This window comes from Platichthys flesus, chromosome 2, assembly GCF_949316205.1.
Source record: "Platichthys flesus chromosome 2, fPlaFle2.1, whole genome shotgun sequence".
Taxonomy (NCBI): Eukaryota; Metazoa; Chordata; class Actinopteri; order Pleuronectiformes; family Pleuronectidae; genus Platichthys; species Platichthys flesus.
The window spans coordinates 19,874,571-19,894,823 of record NC_084946.1 but is presented as its reverse complement, the minus strand read 5'-3'; the positions used below and the strand labels follow the sequence as shown (position 1 = coordinate 19,894,823).

Genomic DNA, 20,253 nt, shown 5'->3' with positions numbered 1-20,253 from the left:
GTCCAAGTCCCTAACATCCACTTTACCAATGGCTTTACCAGTCTCTGCGGGAAAAACAACTACTGATGAAGAAAAAACACACTTCTAGCTAGATAGATGGCCAGTTGTTTCGAGTTTGGCAGATTTTTTGCTGTGGTGGTTAAGACTATACATCTCCCACAATCCCACTTGGTGGCCAAGTAACATATTGTATTTGTAAGTGAAAACAATAAGGTCCAAAAGCTAACGTCTACGACATGTCATGTCCACAATTATTGACCAGCTGTTCAGGGGTGTGTAATTTCTGAGGTTTTTCATACGTTTTTCACAAGGCATACAAGGTCTTAGCATCTGGCCTCAGCGCTCAGTGTCTTAATACGAATCCCATATGGTGTTCAAGTTCAGAAAGTCCAATTAAGTGTTCTTGCACATTAGGTAAGAAGAAAAGCTGTTGATTATTTTAAAAGCTGCTCTTTCTCTATAAGTGTTTGATCATATGTTACTCATTGTTCACTGTCAAGCCTTGGTGAGCTTGCCAGCAATTATGCTGAAAGACTGGTAAGTAGGCAGGGAGGTAGACAGAAGAATAGCACAGCAGGGAAGTGTTCAGTCAGGTGCAGGTAGACCCGTAGGACAATGCAGATTCGGCGGACAGACAGGTAGGAGAAATGGTTTTGGAGTGTTGATGGAAATATTGAGGGCAGAAGGTTTTTTCTAGGGCTAAACAAATTAGCAAAAGCTCCATACCCTGAACATTTAGTGTGAAATTTGCCTCTTTGATGTTTAAAATATTAAACAGTGAACAGGAACCACTTTGACACATTGTTTTTATTAAGGTGTAATCTGTGAATGCACACACATCATCAACAGCTCTGCTCACAGGTGCCCTCCTTTTGCAAGGAAGGAAGAAATCGATTGTGCACACATGAAGTCAAGCTAATGCATGCCAGCAGAATCTACCACCACCACCACCAGTCTTTTACATCACCAACATGATGATATGAAACTGGAAATACACAACCTTACATGGTAAGTGATGAGGAGCTGTGCTGACTTTCTGTGTTACTTGTGTTATGTAACACTGCATCGCTATCAACTACGGTTATTTCAAACAAGAAACGTTTTACAAATTAAGGAAGAACCAGCTTGAATTAAGATTGAGTAAGAAGTGTTTTTTCCTAAAAGGTACAAATGTAAAAAAAAAAATTTACTTTCAGAAAAATGTTTATCAGTGCTCGGGTAAAGGGCTGCTCAGTATTTAGACTGTGACCAGCATGAGACAAGCTAGTAGGACATAAAACCAGCCTTGCTCTCGGTGTGGAAACACAGTGCAGGTACTCAGTGATGAGTGGTCTCTCTTTCTCTCTTGCAGGTAGTCCATCTGGTTGGAAAGAGAATTACCTGTGTGATGTAGCTTCTCTCCTCAGCCAGCCACTTCATTAAGCATTCAGGCACACAAATAAACACACAGGTCCTGGGAGAGCGTTTGTTTTCCTTTCATTTGACGGGTTTTGGAAGATCTGGGCGGCACAGAGTGTGCCATGGCGTGCAGAGACTACCGCCAGCATTGATTGGACCTGATTGGCAGGCCGGGGGGGGGGGCAGCATAAAAGGTTGCATAAAATACACAGAGTAAGATGTAGTCCTGCCTCATGCTGTTCTAGTTCGGTTTAAGAAATGAAAACTATCCAAAATCATACTACATGGGAATATAAGTATTGTTTTAACGCTATTTTGATACATAGGAAATAAATTCTCCCCTTAATCTGCTTTACAGAAATGTCTTGCAGTTTAAGTGCTTTGCACCTGTCATTGCCGACTTTGCCAAATGCTGTCATACTTTGTAACTTCAGTAAGGGCTTGCGCTCATTAACACACAGGGCTGCTTCCTGTGGAGTTACAGATGTGGATTGTTGGCAGGGTCTCTTGCCAACCTGAAGTGACAAGGTCGCTGCCCTGCTGTTCCTGATCGCACAATTGTGTCTACCATTCCCGTCTGTATCATCAGGCTTGGTATGTGTGACTGGACACCTAGCTGATTTTGGTCAGCCTGGCAAGTTTCAGACTCACTGTTAATTCACATTTCTACCTAAAAGGCAACAATTTAGCAGTTAAGTTGCATCTTGCTCTTTTTTTTTTTTACATACTACTCTTTTTTGTAAGCTCATCTTCCTTTTACTAACCACTCTACCATCATATACTTAACATATCAAGATTATATTTCTATGCATATATTTGATTTAAATGTTTAATTTAATTGTTGCATTATTAACCCCCTGTGGACCTCATAGCCAAATTTCTTGCAATTTGAATAGGTACATAACAGGTGGCGGAGTAACAGAACATCCGGAGAGTTTTTATGCTGTAGTGTTGATTTACCGTAGCATCAGGTCTTCCCCTTAGTGGGTAGGTGGTGCTTTGGATGGTGATAATAATATTAATAATGAAACCTTTTTGGTGGAGAAGTGATCCATGTGTGACATGCTGGATCACTGATGTCATTGATTGAAATAATAAATGGTGGCTATATTGTGTTTTCCCTGTCAACAAATATCACGGAAAGACTATGATTTATGAGAATTTCTCGTGCTGCATTTTCCTCTGTGCCATTGACAGTATAAACTGTGAATCACGGTTGATGAGTAAACTGCACTTAACTATTTTAAAACCACACATGTCTGTTTTATAAGTGTAGTTCTAAGATGAGAGGACGGATAGAGAGGAATGGATCTTAATGGACGTTTAGCAAAGAGGAGGTCGCTTGATATAGATTGAGAGAAAACTAGTGGTGATGTAGCAGCTCCACGGCTCAGCCCATTCTCCCTGTGACAGCACATCGTTACGTGGTGCCTCCCTGCTCTGTCGTCAGAGCAGCCCCAGCCACCCACCCGTGCACAACTCCTCTCTGCTCTGCACCAGAAAGGAGCATCCTCCTCTTTTTGCCCTCCCTCTTTTCCATATCGTCTTTCTCTCTTTCTCTATCCGTTGCTGTCCTCAGAATGAGGTTAGTAGCACCGGCACCAGTAACAGCAGCAGCAGCAGCAGCAGTAGATAGAGACAGTAGAGACACAGTCACTGCAGCAGCCAGGAGAGACTGTTCTTCAGCTGTGCACCACCCACCGCTGCATTCACCACTGCTCTGAGAACGCAACGCTCATCCTTGTGCTCTCTCTCTCTCTCTCTCTCTCTCTCTCTGTGTGTCTCTCCCTCCTCCTTCTCCTCCCTCACCTTCTGTCCTATTTGGATTCGACTCACTCTCTCTCTCTCTCTCTCTCTCTATCTCTCCCTTTCTCTCTCTCTCTTTCTCTCTGTAGCAGTGATGGGGAAGACCACCATGTAGAGACGGAGAGGCAGCGGAGGAAACAGCAGAATAGCAGCAATGGGAAGCCACACATGGAGCGGGTCTGGACTGCAGCCGTGGTGAGCCTGAGACCTACAGGAGTTGCAACCCCCATCATTGCCCTACTCAGGACCTGACCACTGGGGCTGTCCAACGCTCACCTGGATGATCCCCACTTGTGTTTCATCGCCCCCTCCTCTCTCCTCGTTCTTCGCTGCTCTTTCTCCTCTTCTTGTTTCTTCTCTTTGATGGTTTTTGGTCTGCTGATATCCGATAGCCTCTCCTGAAACAGAAAGGCTGCTCATCACTTTATCCCCTTGGACATTACCTTCAACTGGCATTCCTTTTTCCTTTTTTTGGTTGTTGTCGCCTGCTTGATACCTATTTTGGATTTTTTTTTTCTCTCCACTCATCTCTCTGTTGTGCAGGCTTTTTGATTGATTTATAAGCAATAACAAACACTTATCTAACTGACTTGACTAGCCGGCATCATGGGAGACATGTCGAACAGTGATTTTTACGCCAAGAACCAAAGAAATGACAGCGACCAGGTGGCTGGCTTCGGCTGCTCGGTCATGGAGCTGCGCTCGTTGATGGAGCTACGAAGCACAGAGGCGGTGGTCAAGATCCAGGAGGACTACGGAGATGTGGAGGGAATGTGCACACGACTGCAAACCTCACCCACAGAAGGTAAGTCCCCGTGCTTGTCTCAGTGTGCAGGTGCATTGATATCTGTGTGAATATGCAGACTGATGTGTATTGTATGAAGAACCTCATATTGATCAATATTTACCTGTCACACCGGCTTTATTTGGTATAATAACCACTGAAGACATAAAGCACAGACACTCAGAAACCCTGTAAAGCACCTCGAGAAATGCGTAAGCACAGCATCACACAACAGCAGGCAGGGGAGGGAGGGAGTCCCGTTTGAGGGGACTAATGAAAATCCTCCTCAGCCTGCATGTGTTCGATCTCTTTAGTATGCATAGAATTCTCTCCGGACAGTTTAGCCTCTGTCACTCCCCCCTCTCTCACACAAGCCCCCATGCCTCATTCTCCTGTCGGTGCAACACAGGAGCGCTTTTGGCCATGTTGGGCATATATGGACTGGGTGTGAGAAATTATAAAAACAAATCTGTTTCATATGTATTCTTTTCCTGTTTAGTAATTGGAAAAGGTAACAATGATTCCCTTCCTTCAGTGCAAATACCACATTTTAATGTATTTATCCTTAAAAAATGCTTATTAATCACTGTAGTTGCATTAGAATTAATTATTTTTTTCATTAATAAGAAAATGACATACCTATCACAGACTCCTAATCACAGAGCTATATTTACTTATTCGTTTATTATTTCATTGTCTCCATTTATTCTCCCTTCTGCTTAGAAACAGTGAAGCAGCAGAACAGTGAGCACATACAAGTGACCCACTGTCATGGCTCCATCTGTGTTGAATCTGTTCAAAATCATTCACCCCCCCTCCCCCCCATCCCTTGACGTCAGGATCATTGATCATTATTCACATAACGTCACTTGTGTGATATCATAAGTCACTTGTTACCTGAAAGGATGATACTCAGAGAAGATTGTGTTTCCTGGTCTTCTCATCCAATAACACCACTTCCAGGTCAGCTGGGGATAGTTCTTGAAGCTCCTAAACAGCAGAGTAAATGAGATCAGTTCAGAGTTAAACTAACAGTCAAATAAAAGCTCTTATTAACACTGAATCAGATACAGTTGCAGTGTCTGTTGGTGATCACCATATTCGCAGCATCTGAGTGAAACGATGCCCATAGGCCTTAAGAAATACTGAAATGAAACTGAATTTAAATTAGCAATAAAATCATCATAAATTGAAACATTTTAATTTAATTTTCCCTTTCTCGTGAGCTTTCTGACTATTGCCTTTTCTCCATGCGCTAAACACTAAACCAGAATCACAGCCTGCAGACTTGTAATAAAGCCAAAATTAAAGTAATTACAATTATCCAATAGAAATAGGAAAAGACTAATTATTGAAATGCTTTCTATCACTGGTAATCTAATTTGTTTAACCTAGCATTTCATTTTGATTTCTTTCTGTTGTCTCCAACAGTGTTACTGACATTGTGGGGAAAGTACATTTTCCACTTCATTATCCTAAAACATTACAAAAAGGAAAAGCAATGAATAACTCACCAAGGTTTCCCCCCAGTTTTGTATGTGGCTTATACATAACACTACAGCTTATTAGGTGCCATTTCACTTTAGTTTTAGACTTGCATGCTCAGATTATTCTCAGTGGTGGTGTAAAATAGTTTTTGATCATTGTCTAGTCAAAAATTATCAGTTCTAAATTCCCACCGGTTTATCACAACCTCAGGTGTGCATGTGCTATCAATTATTTTCAGAAAGTTAGTTTCTAGCTGATTAATAAAAATATTGTGTAGCTTGTGTAGTATGGGTAATTAAGGTGCTTCCTTATCATGTCATTTTTTCAGCAATGTCACTAATTAAATCCATTCATCAAGTCTCTGTGTTTTCGTTAAAATCTTGCCCTATAGTGCCAACAAGCAGGACGCCCCTCCTCTCTCATCCCTGAGTATAATTATTATTTGTTATGATGAATAATTTCACTCTCGCTGGAACATTCACTAAGTGGAAACTGAGTGATGGTATCTGAGGCATCTATTTGCATTAGTGATCCCAGGTGTTTCCATGTTTATGCGGTGTTGGTCCCCTTGTGTGTTCTGCGGTTGCTCCACACAACATATGTTACCTCCGAAATATGATCGTGGTAATTATCTTTGAGGGTATTCTGTATTGCTCGCTGTCATCATGTGTGGTGCGTCTAATGTGTATGTGTCCCAGGGGCCTGTGTTTGATGGTTAGAGGCCCCTAGCATGGTTGACCTATTTGCCCTGCACACTGTAGCCTATATCAGCTCTTTCACATGATACTAACCATTCATGAATGGCTATACTCCATTACACGGCATAAATGCATAATGGCTCTGTGAATGTAAAAATGCAACCGGTGAAGTGGTTACACACTTTACCGCATGCTTTCGATGCACTTGGCTCTAAGACGCAGTGTTGCTTCAGTACAAGAAACTATAAAATATAGAAAAATACTGAATCCACCAGTCAGACAGTTGAGAGCCTGTTGATTAATTCATCTACATTATCTAGGCCTCAGGATTAAAGGCCTAGATAACATAACATAGCGGCCACTGCATTTCTAATCATAGAAGATTCAGGGCTGCTATAGATTCTCTCACACACGATGAACATACGTGATATAAAACATATGTCTAGTTTAAACCCCATACCTAAAAGGACATACAAACCTTTATTTTTATACCATAAGCAAGGGAAATAGGTTTGGGCTACATGCAAGCATTTTCCAATCGCCCACCGTCAGTCCAACGACCGCCTATCAACGATTTATTTGGGAGGACTATTTATTCATAAGACTGGATATATTCGTCCGATTGCCAAACCCTACGGTGAAATGACTACAATGGATGTACAACAGAATGACATATCTTGATACATTATTATGATTATGATTAAAAGGAATGCTGTTAAAGAAGCACATCTAATTCTGTAACATGCCCTGATTGTTCAGTTTCACCCTTCAATCTTCCCCTTTGCTCGTCTACTTGCACCCGCACCAAGGATGTAGTTACCCATTTGCTGCCTTGTAGGTGACTCTGAGGTGAAGAAGCTAGCATTTCCCTGAGGCAGGCAGTTGGTGAAGGGCATGAGTCATTCAAGGGCCATGGGATGTCAGACTACAGCTCAGTTTTTCAAGAAGGGGTGGCAGGAAGGCGCTCAGCATATGACCTGTTTCTCATACGATAGAAGAAAAGACAGTTTGTGGGTGTTCACACAGTAACTACCATTTTGTCAAGAGACCGACAGAGAGCTGCAGCACATGGGTAGGTCCTCCTGCACAGGGAGCAGAGAAACGTGAGAGTGCTCAGGGCATAGCCATTCTTCGAGGGTCAGGAGGATGAAGAGGTGCTCAGGGCACTGATAGTCTTTGATGTTGTGGGAAATGGGAGGGGAGGATGGTACTTGGCCAGATCTTGCGGCAGAAGAGAAATAAATACAGATACGTGTGGCAACCACATTAAATGCAAGGAGGCACAAAAGCGCAGAGTTTCAGGATACTTGGATGTAATAATATGTAACAACTCTTTCTTAAGATGTCTAGAAATGATTAGAACTGTGTTATTAATTGTGTTTACTTACATTATCCAAAATGTTTCCAACAGTGTTCAAACCTGGAGAAATCCCTTAGTTTGTTCAAGGTAACGGACATTCTATCACCTTTTAATTGCGCCATAACCGCTTTACTCGTGGCATATCTCTCATGCTAAGGGAAGATAGTGCTTCACACTAATTAATAAAGCTGGAAGGAATTCAATTTACAACCAGTTAAATTCAACAGTTTTTCTTTTTAATAACTTATTCCCAGCTGGGAAATAAGCCTTTTCATTTCCTACCTAGGAAGATCCTTCAAATTCACCTCTCGTCCTACTAACAATTTCTAGCCATGACCGAGCATCTGTGTATGTGTGATCTTTATCTCAATCACTGTTGTATAGTAAAGTAGTAATATAATGAGTAAAGAGTACTTATGGGTTACAATCTTAATGTGTTGATGTTGTCATGGTTTGTGTTATCCCATTGTTTTACTTTGCCCTCCATCACTAAACCTCATTTCAGTGTCATTACTACCACTCTCCTCTCTCAGTCTCTCATTGGCCTTTGGTTCCCTGATTTTACTGCTTCCGTCTATAACTCTTCCTGAACGTCACCTTCTCCCATCATCCAGAGAAACCAGCAGTTAATGATTAAGACCATATCAATATCCTAACCACAGGTAAACCACATCTTAACTATATTGATCTCTTACCCAACATAAAATGTACAACTTACACATCTAAATATTTCTGCTAAAATGTTACTGGCAAATGGGAATATTTATTCTTGTCCACATCCCCTTCACATTATTTAATTGTGAAGAAGAAACTTGATGATTATATAAGGTATCTGGGATTTGTAGATAAAATAAAAAAAATGTTAGACAATGGCAGGTAACTGGCTGTTGGAGCATGGATGAATCAAACGTGATATTACATTTGTTGCAGCTCCTTGCTGGGGGTCAGATGAGAAGCTTCAAACCACTCTCCCTCTGTTTCTTGGCTGTGATCAGTGACTTTCTGGAGTCTTAACTGGTTGCCTGGCAACTACCCCAAGAATGGTCGGCACATAAACCAGCATAGAATTATTTCTCTTGGTTTTTGTAGGGATTAACCATAAGTATATATAGCTGTTAATCAGTGCGTTATGGAGGCATTGGTCAGTGGGTTTTGTTTGCCAGGTCAAGTGTTTCCCACATTTGCCTCTAAGCAAACTAGCTCCAGGTACACATTTCTTCTACTGATATGAAAGGGGTATCAGGCTTTTAATCCAACTATTGGCATGAATGCAACTATTTTCTACCACTTTGCAACTCAGTCAAATTTCCTTCCTTCCTACCTCGTTCTCCCTCCCTGCCTCGCCCTCCTGTCCCCTTCAGACCTCCTCTCCCTCCTCATGAAGCCTTTTAATCGCTTCTCGCTCTCTCTCTCTCTCTCTCTCTCTCTCTCTCTCTCTCTCTCTCTCTCTCTCTCTCTCTACTATTTTTCTGTCTCACCACATCTCACCAATCCTCCTTTCTCTCTCCTCTCTGCTCCCATTTCTATTTTCGGTGTACTGGTCGGTCGCTCATATCCCAGTAGGCCAGTGTACAGCGTAGCCTAAATAGACCTGCTCTACATTTATAACCTTCATCATCTCTCTTTCCTGCTCCCACCTCTTTAACTAAGTTAGTAACAGCGTCATAGTGGTGGAAAAAGTAGTCTGTCATTTCAAAAGCATTTTGTATTCAAATTGCGTTTGCACCGCTATTAGTGGGAAACCTTTAGTAAAAGCAAGCACTGCAGGTTTACTGCAGAAATGAAGGTTTCAATCAGTTGATTGAGGACAGTCATGTTTACAGCAGGTCCCCAATGGGAATGTCCCTGCATTGTTCATATAATGGTATGAATGACGACAGTGAAAGGTGGCCAGCCGATTCATCATGGATGGTGTTTCTTTTCCTAATCCAATGTTTCTTTTGGGTAAAAGAAAAGACCATTCACTGAGGCAAACACTCAATTAATTATTCAAAACCAGATTCAAAACCATAACACATGCTGATCTGTAATCAGGGATTTCAACGTCAGCATCCGTTTTTCTCCAGTGACATTGCCTATAGATCAAGGTCACAGATGTAGTGATATGTGTAGCTATCTGAAAATGTAGAAGAAAGAAAATACAGAAAAATTTGACAAGAATGAATGATGAGTGATAGGGAGGAAGGACTGTCGAGCAATCTTTTTTTCTGTGCTTTGGTGCATGGTCACAGATAAATGAATAGAATTAGACTCTTGTGATACTCGGGGCCTATGACTTCTATACATAACTCAGGAAACAGTTTTCCCCACTCAGCTGTCATCCACCTCTTCTCCACTTCTGTCTATCATCCTCTTCGCTCTCTCCCCTTTCTGTGGTTGCAGAGCTTGTTTGCAACACTCCCTCTGTTCTCCAATTTCATCTCCTTCCTCATTTTCCTCCCTTATTTTGATTTTACCCTTGAAATGAAGCCCACTGTTCAGGTTTTGTGATTCTAGATCTCACATTTTCCTTGTCTGTTCTTAACCTTTCTCCTCCTTTCTTCACCCACATCCCACCTCTCCTGCTTGCAGTCTTATTTTTCCATATCCCCTCCATCCCTCCCTGATGATAGTACTAATCGCGTCCTCCAGTCGCATTACCGCGAGCACGTTCCCCTCTGACGCAGTCTATTTAATCTCTGTCCCACAAGGGATCTCTCACAGGGAGCCGCCATATCTTTAATAAGGACAATTTCTCCCACTCCTCCTCTCCTCCTTGTCTTCATCGTCCTCCTCTGTTCTTCTCCTCTCAGCCCTCCCTTTTTCCTCCACTCCCCTGGCAGCTCTGTAAAAAGGGATGGAAAAGGTAGAAAAAGAAATAGAATGAAATAGGAGGCGAAGAAGGGAGAGGGAGACGGCTCTCAGAGGAAAGATTATAAATGATTCACAGCCATTTTGCTCTGTAAGGGAGCAGAACCAGATCGTGGGTAGACACACACACACACACACAAACACACACACACACACACAATATATATACTACTCACACAGGTGTTTTTCCCTATGCGGAGTAGCTTTGACCTTGAGGTAAACTGAAGCAGTATTTTGGCACTTTAGTCAACCACCCTACATTAGCGCACTTTGAGCAAAATCATTATATTTATCACAACTGCAGACACATGGACAAATAGGATCAATTAATACTCCTGTTCACCTATTTAGAATTAATACAACTAATATTATAGCGTAAAATATTAAGTGGTGCCAATTTTCTTAATGTAGCATAATGTAAAAGACGAACAGGGTGTTATTACTGTCTGTGGAGGAGAACACTGTGGGCCGGTTTTAGAGGACTAAAACTAAAATTGAAATAATAATATGTAAAATCAAATTCATTCCTAGTTTCGAACTGAGCCCTATTCAAGAAAAGGGAGTTGATAAGGGGTTGATAACACTAACCCTAACCCATTTTCTAAATATTGCTCTATATGTATTTTGTATACTGTATATTAAATGACACTTGAGCTTAGTTGTTTTATTGAGGCAGTGAAAATGTTCTCCTATTAAATCCCATCTTGTCAGAGGGATCGTCAGTTGTGAATATGTACAATTGCACATGCGTGCACACACACACACACACACACACACACACACACACACACAGATGCTGGACATGACTGGCAGTGTAGTCAGCTGTCCCAAGAGATGCCTGACTGAATTAAGAGGACAGATGCCAAAAACCAGACATCACTGGCCTGTTCCCATGGAGCCTGGTGCTGACTCACAGCAGTGTAACTGTTGGTGTGAGTCTGAGCTACAGTGTATTTGACTATATGGTAGACGGGGAAGTCTCACGATGAACACCTTTCCTGGAGAAAGTAATGTAAACAAATATTTAAAATGAAAAGAATAAAGATTCAAAATGTTAATTGTACAAAACTTGTATGCAGTAATTCTATACAAGATAATTCAGTTACAGGTAGGTTTTGTTAGATTTTATTTCCATTTTGGCTGAATACAATTATTTGGTTGTGGACCTGGTACCGACATGCCTGCCTGCCTGCACCCCTGCTAGTGCTCTCATTGTGAATGACCAGTATATCATTATTTTATTATAACTTTTTTGCCAATCAAAAAAATCATGATGGTGTAATACCAAAGAACACATATCAAGGTCTGTTTCATTTCCTCGAATTTTTCGTGTCTTGTTCAAAAGCACTTGAATTTTTACATATGCCAGAAATTGACACCGTATGTGATTCAAGTTTTTGTCCTCTCAACTCTCTTCTGAACTGGCAGCTGGAGGCCAGGAGTATGGATAGTGAGCTGACAGGCATGGCATTGCTTTTAGCTGGAAGTTGCTGAGCTATAAACGCCTTGTTTCTCTCCATGTCAGCTCTTTTCCTGAGTTGACTCTCTCCTCCCTCTTGTCCTGCTGTGGGTCAGAATATGGGTGATACCACTGCTGCCAAGGCAAACAGAGTTTCCTTCTCAAGGGCAAACCGATGGAGTCTTGGTCCGGCAACCACCTCTGCCTTGCTAGAAGGAACAAAGCGGCTATTTCTTAACTTTGATAACCATATTGCATTGGAGACTAATCCATGTCATTCGAGAAGCAGCAGAAAAGATGAACTGAAACATTGAGGCCGTCTTTGGTTAACTTGGACCTTTGGCTTCTCTGAACCTATAGCTTTTTTCCTTGCTCACTAGCAAAAAGCAGCAGAAAAGATGAACTGAAACATTGATCCAGGGGAATATGGATACTATTTCTGGGATAGTCATCCTAACCCAAGGGCAAAATTCAATCGCCAAAATCAAACACTGCCAAAAATGCAAATACATCACTTAAGCTTGGACATTGTCCTTATATGCCCCTTTCTCTTGTGACTGTGATTCACAGTGCTATTGCCTTATAGTATTCCAATATTCTGTTATTTACAATTTAGTAGATTGGATTTAAATAAATTTATGTCGGGGTATTTTACACATAGATTTTTACATCTGGAAAAGGTATTCATAATTTCTGATTAAATGAATACTCTAAACTAAAATCACATTGAAAACAACAATAGACTCAGTTGTGTTGAATACATCATAAATACATGTGCTTTTACATTCATATAACTGTGCAAACAGTGGAACGTTCTGGATGGCAGGGGCTCAAAACAGTGACAAGTCAATAAACAACACATAACAAGGCCAGCGATCAATTCTCTTTTAACTCTCCAAACCATTTTTGCAAGGGTTGAAGGATTATATAAATATTATTATATGCTGAATTCATTAAATCATACAAAAATACATTGATTAATCTTGAATACTGCTAAATTATGTTGTTGCTTAATTGTATATATTTAATTAAAATGTATATTTGTCTTGCAGTTGCTTGTGAACTGACAATGAGAGGCGCATTAGAGTGTGTAGATTTCCCTCACCTGTCATGACTATTTCATGACTCTGGTAGTTTGAATTTTAATAGCTGTTCCTATTGTGTCCGGAGCTTATCTGAGCCCCAGGGCGAAACCAGAGACTTACACCCAGATGGGAGACAGCAGATAGATGACTGCTGCTCTCCCTTTCAGCCTCTGATTCTCCCTTTCACTCCCGGGCGGGGGGGGGGGGGGGGGGGGGTGACCCTGTTGGGAATGGCTGTGTGTGTTTGTGCGTGTGTGTGTGTGTGTGTGCGTGTGTGTGTGTGTGGAGAGGGCATTAGGGAAAATAGAAACAGCTAACACCTATTAACTGGCATGGTTGGCTAAAGATACACCATATTAGTCGGGTTAACATTCATAGAAACATTCCTTCCCTCTTCATATTTCTGCAGCCATTCGTACAACTGCTTTATATAGCTACAGTTTTTTTATTTAATTAAAATCAAGTTCATGGTTAAACTTAAAAAGATCAAGCTTCAGTTAAAGGAATGACAATATCTACAAATGGATAAAATAATAGTCGATTTTAGATTTTTTTTTTTTTTTTACTTCCCGATATTGGAATTGGCATCTGCCCCCCATAATTCATATTTTTTAGTAGATGGATAAATTAAATCAAAGACAATTTTATGGCTGGCTGGATGGAAGGATGGAATAACGGAGGGATGCAGTGATAGATTGATTGAGTGAATGGTTGAACAGTCTGGAATTACAGGCTGAGGTTACTGACCCTATTACACTTTGCTCTTATCACTAAGCAGATGTGTCTTAACACGCTCACACACTCACGCCTTATCTCTCTCTCCCTCTTTCACACACACACACACACACACACACACACACACACACACACACACACACACACACACATGAACAGATGTTTAATTTAAGTTGTGTCCACATATAGGGCAATTGGTCCAACTAACATTTCAGTGTATGAGGCTCAGATGATGTAGCAGATACACTAAATGTCAAATAAGTTCACCAAGAGATCCTATTCTCATATCACAGGAATGCAATGAACTTAAACTCAAGGATGAACTGACCTCAAGTTCATATTTAAGCCCATTACTCAAGAATTCATATTCACATATGTCTTATAAGATAGTGCTAATAATTGTGGTATATGATTATGTGGTAAACTTGATTTTCTCAACTCAACGTTCTGCAATAAGGGGTCTGGCCACTATTCACTGCCGTAACTCAAGAACAGAAGGGGATATTGGGACCATTTTTCACATGTGGTCAGATAGTGAAATGGAAACACTAATCTCAGATGTCCTACCATAAAACTGTGGTAAATTAACTGACGTGGTGTGCTGTTGGGTCAAAGATGTGTGAAACATCAACACTATGTTTGTGTTTTTTTTGCAGCAACGTCCATATTTGAAGCATTGTTGTCACGACTACAACCTTGTGTTCTGAATCAGCATTGTTTGCCGGGCATCTGAACGCAAACAAGGAATGTAACTCTGTTGTGTCATAAACCTAAAACAACCTGCTTCTGACATGCACTGGACTCCACAGATCCTGCGTATTTTCTCAGGAGGAGATGCATGTGTGGACGCAATTGTCCGAGGAGGAGACACTCCGTACTTTCTAGATTCTCTGTAGAAGTACAGGAAAAGTAGATATGTGAACACATCAGGGGATCCCCCCCCAAGCGAGTGGGGCGGTTGATGAGGTTTCTGACACCCGACAGATTCAAAAATGACAAAACTAAAAGAAAACAAATATCTCTCTAAAAACGGTGCCTTACACGTAGAAGACACCAACCAACATTTGAAGAGAGTTTGTGGTGTAAGGAGCAGCTGACGGTGTCAGGGAGCTGTAAACAAATCCCATGATCTAGACAGGGAAGTTTATACGTCACTTCCTGCCTTTGTCTGCTGCGCCCGACTGCTCCACCTCACGCGGAGAATGTGTTGCTGTTGTGAATGCGTCTGTGCATAAAACCTCCTGCTGCGTTGTGCTCAAGATTTCTGTCTGAAAACGACTTTACTAATACAACAGATATAGAGCAGATGAACACAAAGCTTAACCAAGTCAAGTCAAACAAATGTTATTTTATATATCTCTTCATCTCAAATCAAACCTTTGCCTCAAGGGGCTTCGCAATCTGTGCAGCAAACAACATCCTCTACTCTCAGACCCTTGACTCAGAGGAAAAAACAATTAATGAGCAGAATAGAGGAAACCTGGTAGATGCTTTATCTGATCTGGTTGGCTTAGGCAGGCAGTAATAGTTCACACTGGTGTCCTGCTTCCCACAGACTTGTCATTTGTCGATACAGCCTAATGGAGAATTGGGATCACTTGGTTTGATGTAGTGGATCTTCCCACCAATGCCAACATGGCAGAATCGCGCCGCATGAGATTGCAAAGAGGCGTAATCATAATACAACTACGATCATTATTCCTTCCTTTCAAATGCACATAACCCACAGATCAATGGTACAAACCAGCCTAACCAATGCACAAAATAACTGTGTCATGAATTTAAAAGGCCTTCATTCCACACGAGTCACTATCAGCTTGTTACTGTTTTTCTCCCTCTGTGCTGCTCTTGATGTGCTACTTGCCAGGCCTCCAAAGAAGACTTTCTAAGAGGTGTAAATTAAACCTTTGGGATTTCAAATTCTGTGATATGAGCAGCTATCGTGTTTTTTTTTATGTTGTTTTGTAATCGCACAAGCCGGTTTTTCTTGCATAACATTACATAATCTGCCTTTTCTTCGCATTTTAAATGAACATACAAGTGCAAGAGGAATCGTCATAGAAACCGTCTTAATTCATTTGTCCCCTTACAAGTTTCTCTCTACACACTTATGTCGATATATTCAGCAAAATAGGAGCGCTAAGTAATGATTAGTTTTCTTGCAGAGTGAGTGGTGTGAGTGTGAGAGAGCGAGAGAGAGAGACGGAGAGATAGAGAGAGAGAGAGAGAGAGAAAGCTGTGAGCTGTGTTCTCTCACTCCACTTTAGCATCTCCCGCATGAGTCAGACTCCTATGCACAGTGCCTGACAGCAAAGCTCACCCACTTGTACAGCTGCCCCCACAGACTCTCTCTCACACACACGATTGCATATTATTTTTTTCTGCATTTCAACATTTTTTTTAGTTGTTGGGTAACTGTTAAAAACTGCTCTGGCATTTGTTTGTTTTTTTGTTTTTTTACTGAACAGAAATTGTCACTGACATTCCGACTTGGTGGCTTATCTGTCTTAATAGTTAAAGATGTAGAAGTCCGAGAGTAAAAAGTGCTTTTTGTGATCAGTTTGTACTATCGTCAAAATCAAATCAGATTTAGCCCTGGCAGTTTTGTTGTAGAGTTGGACCAACAGGTGGCCAGCATATCACAGGGCCAACATACAGGGACAAACAACCCTTCACATTCACACCCATGGTCAATTAGAGTTTCCAACTTTCCTATCTTCAGTCATTCATGTCTTTGGACTGGGGGAGATAGGTTCTGGTTGATATTTATAACTGCAGTCTTTTGTAAAAAGGTAGACACCAATAGCCTGGCTCTATCCGAAGACCAGAAATCACCCGCAGGAGCCTCTAAACCTCACTAATTACACACTATATCTCAAATAGTGGAAACAATTTGCTGGGGATAATTTCTTGGCGGCCCCATCCCCCCTCTGTGTTTTTTTTTACGGATTAAACAAATTAGATATAGCTTGTTAATTAGTGTTGATTCAGTTTCTTCATGCAAAGCTAAGCTAAACAGCTGCTGGCTCCAGCTATGTATTTAACGTACAGATGTGAGAATGGTAACAATCTTATCATCTTTGATTGCTTAAAAAAAAAGTCAGGTAATGAACCCATTATTCTATAAAAATATGTATCATAATCATGACAAAATTAGCAGTATTCTGCTGCTCTCAGACAGCTCTCTCTAATTCGGTGTGAAAGGAAGCCGTGCAAGCCAAGCGCCTCTGTCAAGTTCTCTATTAGGATGACTGACAACATCGTGAGGACAACCCCCTCACCATTGACGGGGGGGTGAAGCCTGCTATATGCACTATATAATATTAGTGTCTACTTTAATGTCTATTCCATGTTTGCAGGGATTTCCTCCAAAGCATTACTTCCTGCTCCATCGGTCAAAAGTAACCAAATATAAAACTGATGAGGTAAATGTCGTCTGCGCCATCTTGGTTCTCCTGTATTGCAGAGGGGGAAAAGTTGGGGGCGAGCTATGCTAATGATGTCGGCACTCCGTCAAGTATGTTGACAAATAAAGATTATGATGAAGATTTACACTCCACTTCTCGGACTCTACCAACAATCAGAAAGCAAGGAATGCTGTAAAAAGAGTCGTACTTCACAATTCAGTACTCCATAGATCATCCTTTTCACATGTTTTCTCTCACCACTTACTAACATCTATACCATGTTATGAGGCAAATTACCCTTGTTTACACTGCCATTAAATATTGTTCCTGTCAAAGTAGGGTCATTATAACAGTTCATCTGAGCTCGTTGGTGCCTGATAAACATAATTTTGTCTACACGTGCAGAAAATGTAATAGGTTGTACTATGGTGTCATAAGACACAGACTCACACATACATGGAGTACACTCATGATGGGAATGAGACTGTGTCAGAAATTGCTCAGTGTCACTTTCCAGTCCATTACCTTCTAGATGGGGCTGTCCATAGGGGAATGAAGGATAGATGTGTGTGTGTGTGTGTGTGTGTGTGTGTGTGTGTGTGTGTGTGTGTGTGTGTGTGTGTTTGTGTGTGTGTCTGTGATCACAGGCGATCATGTATTTGTGTCGTGTGACCCCGTGACTCCACATTAAATGACTGAATGTATTTTCAGTTGTTTGTTTACATAAACTACATTGTGTCTGCTCGCATGTTTGGCCTGCGAGAATGTGACCGCTCAATGGTCTGTACATAAAAGGGCAAGATTGCATGTGTGTTGCTACACTGACATGTCACATCATCTTGTCCTCGCAAAGAGAGTGCTCGTCTACTGCTGTGCCCTCCTGTGCTCTCAATCCCAACAGGGTGTGGAGCGCACAGACTCATCTAAAACCCCAGATTGTAATCTGAGCAATGAGGCCCAAAGACAAGGCAAAACTGAGACTGAGCAGTTTGTTGAACAGGAGAAATCCTCCGCACAGAAGAAAAAACAACACCTTCCTGCTGTTTTAAATGCCTCACTAATATCAGTCTCCTGATGTTTACCCCAAAACATCCAGCCCTACTCTCTTTAAACGGGGAGAAAAGACTTCCGTTCTTTAATTGCATCTTCATTTAACAGTGGGTGGACCTGCTGTGCTGCTGGGTGTGACCTCCCCTCACATAAACAATTAGTGAAATTCACTTATATCCCCCTCCTCAGACTTAAACTTAAGACGCTGTTTACCATAATTATTTTTAACTTGATGCTGGTCCAGAGATCTGACTGAAAATGTCATAAACTTGCACAGACGGAGAGGTGCGCCTACACATGTTTAAGACACATTTGTATGGTATTAGATCTTAAAACTATGCAGTTTGCAAGATTGTTTATTATGTAAATTAGGTTTCTACCTTCTAAAGGTATTTATCTCTCTCATTACATCTTTAATTTACTCTCTACAGAAAATTGTTTTAATTATTATTTCTAAAAAGCCTTTAAATAACGGGTGTAAAGGGTTGGAAACATATCACCTCGGAAACTAAGCTTTAAGTAAATATATTGTATTGCATATTATTATGACTTGTGCAGTGCCTGTTTTAGCTTGTTTACTTTGTTTTAGGTTTGGTGACTCTCGAATCAGTATTTGAAAACACGTTTTTGTGTTGTGATCGACAATATCACTTTCAGTTCTGGTCACCCATTAATTCAAAGTTTATTGATATTGAATGTATTTCATGTCCAAAATAAGGACATTAAGTATAAGTGTCATGTAAAAGCATCTTTCATCACCTGAGCTCCCAACACAATAATAATGTATGTAATATCTTTACCCGTGTCCCACATAAACACACCACCTTCTTAGTACGACGGAGGTTGTGTGTTGCTGCATTTTCTTTCCTCTTTTGTGCGTGCATCTTTCAACTATCTATATATTCCCATCTTCCTTTCCACCTTGCTCCCTCTCCCATCCATGTCATTTAGTGATTTGTTGACACATTCCTTTTTAATCGCCATCCTTTGCAGCTATTTCTACTATGTTCAGCCTTTGCACGCACAGTAACAAACCGCTCCTCTTCAGTGGCATAAAATGGTGTCATTATTGTAGAGGTCATTCTCAAGGACACTGTGACACATTTCTCCATCACTCCATTTTCTAATAAGAGCGTGATAATTATCCACCTTTTAACCGCTGATGGATTATTATTCATGCTGTTCCTCTACACCCAGACTGCTCTCGCTGTATGTTTCAGTCCCTATATCCCTCATTTTCCCACCCTCTTGTGCTGCGTGAGTCACACTTCAACCCTCTCTGTCTTCTCTCCTCACCCCCCACCCCCATCCACCGCTTCTCTTTTTAAAATGGTGAAAGCTGAGAACACATGTTGAAGCTATTGATTCGCTGCAGGAGGAAAAAAACATCAATATTTTTGCGTCGTTATGATGATGATGATGATCATCATCGTACAACCCTGTTGCCATGGTGAATTGTATTGCACAATGTGTTTCACAGTCTTGTGAAGGGGGGGAAGAAAAGTTGATAGAGACAAGACAGGAAAACGTCAAAGCCGGCAAGCAAGGAAAAAAATATGCACGCTAAGACTCAACAAGGCACGTTAGACATAACATGTCTTTAACACATAATGCAGCGACCTAAAAAAATGTGTTTGTTTTTTGCTAGTCTGCTATGATGTGTCTTTTCCACAAGGACATTTAGAGGTCATCACACATTCACATCCTTTACATGTCTATTCTGTGTTGCAACATACCTGTGCGCACACATACACACGTATACATGGAATTGAACACAGAACGAACACACATGCACAAACTCAGGAGCACTTACTTATTCATACATTCTCTAAGGTTCAGAGTCGTGGGTATTTCCACTGAACGAGTGGGATGCATAGTGTTTCCATGGAGATCTATTTTTAGCCACTGACAAAAAAAGGCCAACTGTTAAAATATGCCATCATATTCGCTCTGACTGAAAAGATTCCCACTTCCTCTCATGAAGAAATTATTGCCATTATGTTTTCTTTTTCCTTGTGTTCGGTCGTAAACGGGACGATAGGCAGGAACCGTCTGTCAAAGTGGATATGACCCACAGATCCTGCTTCATTTGACAGATCAGCACAAAACTTGATCGAATTTTTAAGATATTGG

The 20,253-nt window shown here is 41.1% G+C and overlaps 1 protein-coding gene across 7 annotated transcripts in view; it reads left to right on the top strand.

Annotated features, from left to right (window-relative positions):
• The window catches only part of atp2b2 (ATPase plasma membrane Ca2+ transporting 2), a 112,351-nt gene that overhangs the window by 52,379 nt on the left and 39,719 nt on the right, over positions 1-20,253 (top strand). For 6 of the 7 annotated variants that reach the window (XM_062404949.1, XM_062404967.1, XM_062404942.1 and 3 more), the window contains exon 2: positions 3,294-4,009. In XM_062404949.1, the coding sequence (XP_062260933.1) occupies positions 3,811-4,009 (199 nt within the window). In that variant the 5' untranslated portion in view covers positions 3,294-3,810. Of the gene's footprint in view, positions 1-2,991; positions 4,010-20,253 lie in introns of those variants that run through there. The other variant, XM_062404992.1, reaches the window with a different exon arrangement.